Here is a 7,703-nt window from a genome sequence, read left to right as displayed (position 1 = left end):
AGAAGATCATGACTCCAAACAGACTTCCAAGAAATATCGAGCTTATTTGGAAATAAATGAAGGCTCAGAAGATCTTCAATGAAATGCCCATCACAAAGAACAGACCTTAACCCCATATAAAAATCTGTGCTAATTAGTCTCTGGACATAAAACAAATTACACCAGATATTTGAGAAAATATATAGACACAATGTCACAAAGATTTCAACTTTTTTTTTCATACCAAAGATGGCCACACTAAATATTAGCATTAAAGGAACTTAAAGGCATTATTTCAGTATTAATTTTGTAATAGGTGTCCGTAAGCCTAATCTGTAATAATTTCAAGTTAATTGCTATAGCAAATCAATGACTATTTTGTGTGTGTGTTTAAAGCTCATAAAATGACAATTGTTGGGATGTTCCAGTAATTTTGCACACTATAGTGTATTAGAATCATGTTACCTTTACATTTCTACATTCTTAAAACATCTATTTACTTACTTTAAGTTAGCTAATTTACTCTAACTATATCATTCGCTAACGAGTATATTGAGAAATTTAGAAGCTCACGATTGATTGAGAAACTAATGTAACTACGGTTGAGTTAGTTTGTCATTAGAAAAGTTGAGTCGAACATTGAAAATGTTATTTAGTTTACGAAAACCGTCTCATAAGTGCCTAAAATTTCAAAAACGGTTCTCAGTATGGAACATTGAGCTGATAAGTGTTAATATATTTCGATTCTGTGCCACTAGGGGACCTGGATGCCTAATCTTACAAAAATGTCCTCTATATCTGAATAACAAATAACGCACCATTAGTTTTTTTCTAGTTTCTGAGAGAGTCAAGGTGAAGATCATGATTAATAAGATTGAAAGTTTTTGGCTCAAAAACAAACAAACATAAAAGACAATTGTGTTCGATTTTATTAAGTACGTTTAATATTATTGTGCATATGGCAACTATAATACAACACAGCCTGCAATACATACATTCTAATAACCCTTGACCAAAATCCTATACAGCCAGTACACAATTGATATTACTGCTACGTATATATATGTACATTTAGGATGTGATCGTTTATAGAGCTATTTAGGACTACTGGAGATGGCTGTCAAATTACATATAAGCACACATCGAGCAAGTAAAAAAAAAAACCTTTAGGGATGAACACTTTATGATCTGTAATTTGTACTAAATTTTGTCTCTGATGAATTTCAGTGTGATATTTTAACACCAAAGAGGAAATTATGTGCAGTTTATGTGCTACGCGAGCAACTTTATTATTCGGCATCTACAGGATAATCTATGTCTTAAATGGATACAGATGGAAGAAGTCGTAATCAATATCAGTCTTATATTTTAGTCAAAAATACTTGACTTTAAAATCGAGATAATAATTTTTCGATGATAATATGTGTAAAGTATGCAAAAAAGTGTTTTAAGGGGGGAAAAAATGTGGCAAAAGACCAAAAAACTACTTCAAGATTATTTAAACCTGTACGAAGACGTGATTTTTACATAACCATGTGACAATATTTGTGTAAACACAACCAATCAATTGCGCTAGATAATAACAAAAATATTTATGTGAAAACAAAATTTCATTGAACTAGTATATATTAATTTAGCATAGTATGTATTATTAAGAATTTTTAGTAGTTTTGCCAGTCAGAGGACGCATTTTTACTGTTTTACAGAAAAAAAACGAATATCCGTTGTTTACAGCAATTATATAATCATTATATTTTCACTTTTGATAACAAATATTTTCTGAGATTACGACTCAAAAAAAAAGAAAGAAAATCATCATAAAATGGGATGGTAATGTTTTCACTTCATAATTCAATAATAGCTTTCCTAAAGTTTTCAATATATAATGGAGACAGCCAAGTATGGTATGTATGGAAATAAGCAAAGATCTTTAAACCATTTACCACAAAAGTGGATATATTCGTCTTAAAGATCATGCAAGGAATTATAGAACTCTCCTGTGACCTGATAATGACCACTAAATTCCGTGCTTTAAACTGGATCTCATTCAATCTATTACAAATCCAGATAAAATTTTTACAGCTATGGTTTACCAGATAAATGTTTAGGTTTACACCTCATTCTACTAAGTGTGTTAAAGTACAATCACATATCTATTGTTACAACTTTAATATTTTATTGAGCTTATGAGGGAGATTATTAGAATTAAACACCGTAGCATGCAATTAGATAACTTTAACTATATCCATGACTTATCGAGAACAGTGCCATCCTTGATCGGTTACACATGACTTCTCGAGAACAGTACCATCCTTGATCGGTTACACATGAATTCTCGAGAACAGTACCATCCTTGATCGGTTAAACATGACTTCTCGAGAACAGTGCCATCCTTGATCGGTTACACATGACTTCTCGAGAACAGTACCATCCTTGATCGGTTACACATGACTTCTCGAGAACAGTGCCATCCTTGATCGGTTACACATGACTTCTCGAGAACAGTACCATCCTTGATCGGTTAAACATGACTTCTCGAGAACAGTGCCATCCTTGATCTATACATGACTTATCGGGAACAGTGCCATCCTTGATCGGTTACACATGACTTATCGGGAACAGTGCCATCCTTGATCGGTTATACATGAACACTGCCATCCCTGATCGATCATGATAGTGCGTTTTTCACTTTATTTCTTCAAAATGTGTAGAAAATCCAGAAGACACACTCACTGTGATTAGTATTGCGGAACCATTTCGTTGGGACAGGTGCGAGAAACAACAATAATAACCATTGAATTACCATTCTTTTCTGGTCACAAAGCTTTAGTCAAACTCCTAACATTCAAGTGATGTCTTTATCTACTAATTTATATTGGAATCTTCACAGTTCAGGATACGCTCAGATAGTGAAGACAAATTTCACTAAATTATTATTCCAAAACTGGCCAAAGCTACCACAATACCAGTGACTGTGGACTGTTAATTCATAAGAACGATTCTGTATCCAAGCTTCAAATCTTAAGACACTTTCCGGCAATAAGATCAAAGCTATACTATATTGTCAAAACATTCAAGAAATTTATTGTTTCTTGTAACGTAAGGCTAATTCGTGAAAACATTGTATTTTCCAGACCTCAAGTATTCAGTAATAAGACTCGAACTTGGTATGAGTTCGCCTATGAAGTACAGTTCAAATCAAAAACTATTAACATAATGAATGAACGCCATGCTGGAACGTGACTTCAAATCTTAAGACACTTTCCGGTATTCAAGTTTTAATTACACTTTTTTTTTGCCTGTTGAAGAATCACACTAATAGATACTACCATTCCCTGCATATAATTTTAAGGGTCGATTCATCTAACGTGCTTCAAATCTCTAAACACCTCCACGGAACAAGATTTTAATCCACCATCAGACAATTGATAGTATCCTTTATTATAAGGTTGTTGTCACTGTATACGGTGCCAGTAATTAGTAGCCATTGAAAGATCAGGACCTTGGCTTGGAACCTGAAGAGGAACGGTTACGCCTGGAGAAATTACCCCTAAAATAATGAAAAATTTAAAGTTAGACACTTGTGTATCATACAGGGTTGAGTTTACGTTATATTAAAACTATTCTGAATAAGCAAATCAGCAAGTCACGTGATAACAACAGCTGCTATAATGTCGCGATGGAATTTCCAAAACAATGATATATGGATTAACTTGGGATTTTAAGACCATCAAGAAGGAGATCTGCAACAAGTCGTACCTTAGCCATGGTTAGCAAAGTGCGGCGTCTTGTAACAGGTGAAACATACAAACATAAAGGTCCGTAGCAAAAGCCGTTTACGTGGACCAGGCAACAATACGCAACATAATCAAGAAGGATCTCCGTCTAGTAACAAAGATAACAATGTATGAGCTCCCCAAGATATAAATTTCAGTCATATCTCCCAGCTAACCACTGCATATCTTAAGTAACGGATATGTCTTCATATTCTATACAAAGAAATAAATAAAAACCCTATAACCCTTTTGCAATGGAAAATATGATGTAGGGCTATTCTCAAGATACATGGTTGTCAGATAGAGCATAACTGGTCGTGGTGACGTGGATTGTAACGAGGGGGTTAGGCTCCTAAATCGTTTTAATACAACGTACTCAACCTCAATAACATCATTTTATTCTCCAGGACAGTTTATCATCTAAACTATAATTATATTAGAGCATAGACAACTTTATTAAAAATTCTTCTTGGACACTTGTGTAAAATCATATTTAATTAAATATTCCAGTTAAAGGCAATAACCTTATTAACATCATTTTCTAGACAATCTATTGTTGAGTTTTAGGCAAATTACAGTTCAAAGAATCCGAGCTCTTTTCCAAAACATAATTTTTTTTTCTTTAGGAGTTAATAAGGGACCATTTTTGTTCTCCATATTTGAACATGTAACTCAAAGAAATCGTTTACTCACCTGCTCCATGTGGACTGCTCGCGCTAACAGAATAAGATGCGTGTCCATTAATTGGCTGACTGGGTGTACAAGAAGGTCGAGAATATGATCCTAAAGTGAGCTGATCATGGAACATGTAGGTATAGGAAGAAGGATCACGCTGCTGAAGACAATGATTCGACGCCACGCTAGACGCTGGAGGAACACTATAGAAATTGAAACTTCATTATGCATCATGTTATTGAGTGTTTTTTTTTTTTTTACTATAATCAGTGTGTAACTTACAGCTATATTTTGGTGAACGAACCTTCAAATAGAGCAATAAACATTAACTAACATTTGGAATGGTTTTCATTCTTTAGTCTGGTGTGGTAGTTAGGGCGCTGGACTAGTAATCTGTGAGTCGTAGTTTCGAATTCCCGTCCCCAAACACGCTCGCTCTTTCAGCTGTGGGGGCGTTATAATGTGATGGTCAATCCCACTATTTGTTGGTAAAAAGCTTAGCTCAAGAGTTGGCGGTGGGTGGTGTTCACTAGTGCCTTATCTCTAGTCTATAACTGTTAAATTAGTGACTGTTAGTACAGATAGTTAATAAATCTACCAAGAAGTAGGTCATTGATTTATCAAATTGAGTTATAATGAATGAATCATAAATTTACTAATACATAAATATTGTTTATGGGACTAAACACCAATAAAACTCATGTGGTACTAACGCATAATTATTGTTTATGGAACTAAACCCCAATAAAACTAATGTGGTACTAACGCATAAATGTTTATGGGACTAAACACCAATAAAACTCATGTAGTACTAACGCATAAATATTGTTTATGGGACTAAACACCAGTAAAACTCATGTAGTATTAACGCATAAATATTGTTTATGGGACTAAACACCAATAAAACTCATGTGGTACTAACGCATAAATGTTGTTTCTGGGTATAAACACCAATAAAACTCATGTGATATTTGGATTCCTACAAAGAAAATATACATTAAGACATCATTGTGGAAATACAGCCATAAAAAAAGCAATTTCCTTTATATCATCATACACTTGAACTCCAGTCTACCACACGAAACTTATGTTTAACTTAATATTTCTTGACTGACTTACTAAAAAAATTAAAATACTAAGTTACATGTAGAACAAAGTAAATAAAAAACAGATTTCAATTACGTCGATGTAGCTTACAAATTTAATAACGTTGATCATGATAGTTGACAAAGTTCTCTTATAACTTCTTGTGTCCAACAGTAAAATAACTTGCGGGGTTTTATTTATTGAATTTTTTTTAAATTACACGTTAACTCTCGAATTAACGTGATACGACTAAAGTAAAAACACTAATTTGATCCAATATACCTATAGGAATCTCCCATCCCACCCAAAGGTTGTGCTAGCGAAGGATACATGGAATTATAGAAGGATCCATTAATTGGTAGTCGTCCGTTAGGTGGCGATAGCATAGACGTACAAGCCGGTTGTTCAATCACTCGTCTTTGGTTACGAAGCTTTTCTTCTCGCCGCCATTTGGCGCGGCGGTTCGAAAACCATACCTAATAAAAATGTGTTTAATAAGTCAATGAGTTTGGTAGACATTAAACATTCAATTCTATTGTTAAATGTTTAAAAAAACAAGTAAATTAATGATAAAGAAAATATTTCTAAAGGTTTTAACATTTAAGTTAACAGACGTTTGCTATTAAGCACAAAGCTACACAATGGGTTACCTGTGCTCTGCCCACCGAGGGTATCGAAACCAGAATTTTAGTGTTTAAGCTGTGAGACTTACCGCTGAGCCACCGTGAGACAAATGTATTTTGATAGCAAATAAGAAAAAGCAAATACCAAGATCAAAAATAAATTGCGTCAGCAACTTTCTGCTGCTTTCTGACGCTCAAGTGATTAATTTACAACCAAAGTATAGATGTGGATTGTTCAATATACGTACATCAAATCTATTAGCGGAACTCTACTGCAACAAAGAATGGACCAATCTCATTTTATATAATGTCAGAGTAGTATTTGTAAAAGTAAATTTATTTAGCTAATCCTACCATTGTAATGTTTCGTACAGTATCTCGTACTGACCACCTTTATTTCTACACAACGTTAGAGTTGTATTAATTTGAGTATTGTTTCTTCGTGATCCATGTTAGTAGTGTATTAATTTGAGTATTGTTTCTTCGTGATCCATGTTAGTAGTGTATTAATTTGAGTATTGTTTCCAACACATATTTAAAGCAATTGTTAGCAAAATTACTTTGAAATACGTTGTAACTGAATTTTTCTTGGCTAATTTAGTAGCCTAACAAGAAGATAATTATGTTGCAAACTGGAAACGTCATTCTCCTGTCCCTCTTTTGACAATAGGTTATGAGTTGTTGTTTTTTTTAGAGGACGTAGCCTTGCTTCCTTTAGGGCTCATTTCTTAATTTTAAGTTTCTCATCTACGTGACCTATGTTCATAAGTATACATGATGTAGTTAGATAGGCCTAACAATATATACCAAGCAAATTGTATTCGTTTATTTTTATGCTAATTCTAGGCCTTAAAATATTATTAAGTATATTTTTGTCTTCTTGATTAAAAAAACACGCAACTGATAAAGAATGTTTGTGAGATAACATTTCGCGATGGTTGAAAAAGATGGGAAATGATGTTTTGCAGTGACTGATTAAGGCATGAAATAACGTTTTCGCGATGACTAAACATAACGTGAAATAATAAAACATAACGAAGAGTGCCAAAGAAGTTAAATAGCATTTCGCGATGGTTGAATAAGATGTGAAAAATATTTCGCAGTTCGAATTAAAGTAAAACTTTTACACAAAATCTAAACCTTGATGAATTATAAACTTGTATTTTTGTACATCAGCTTGAGTAAGACAACAATTTATACTTGTTTGTTTAAAAATAATCTTAATAAGGCTAAGAAGTGAAAGCTTTGGTTAAAAAATGCAAATTATCCGAGATACAACTTCAAGAACATTTATGAAGAATGACCATAACCATAACACACGATGACGATGTCGCTATATATACATATATCAGCCCCCCAGTGGCATAGTGGTATGTCTGCGGACTTACAACGCTAGAAATCGTTTCGATACCCGTGGTGGGCAGAGCACAGATAGCCCATTGAGTAGCTTTGTGCTTAATTACAAACAACCAAAAATATATATATATATATACCCGGCATGGCCAGGTGGTTACGGCGCTCGACTCGCAATCTGAGGGTCGCGGGTTCGAATCCCCATCCCACC

The 7,703-nt window shown here is 33.9% G+C and overlaps 1 protein-coding gene across 1 annotated transcript in view; it reads right to left on the bottom strand.

Annotated features, from left to right (window-relative positions):
• Positions 1 to 940: 940 nt before the first annotated feature.
• LOC106458267 (paired box protein Pax-6-like) overlaps positions 941 to 7,703 on the bottom strand; it is a 35,921-nt gene continuing 29,158 nt past the window's right edge. The window contains exons 6-8 of the mRNA XM_022384413.1: positions 5,799 to 5,992; positions 4,449 to 4,633; positions 941 to 3,529 (exon numbers count right to left, since the gene is read on the bottom strand). Coding sequence (XP_022240121.1) covers positions 3,435 to 3,529; positions 4,449 to 4,633; positions 5,799 to 5,992 — 474 coding nt within the window. The 3' untranslated portion in view covers positions 941 to 3,434. The remainder of the gene's footprint in view (positions 3,530 to 4,448; positions 4,634 to 5,798; positions 5,993 to 7,703) is intronic.

This window comes from Limulus polyphemus, unplaced genomic scaffold (genome assembly GCF_000517525.1).
Source record: "Limulus polyphemus unplaced genomic scaffold, Limulus_polyphemus-2.1.2 Scaffold437, whole genome shotgun sequence".
Classification (NCBI taxonomy): domain Eukaryota; kingdom Metazoa; phylum Arthropoda; class Merostomata; order Xiphosura; family Limulidae; genus Limulus; species Limulus polyphemus.
This window is presented reverse-complemented; position numbering and strand designations above follow the sequence as displayed.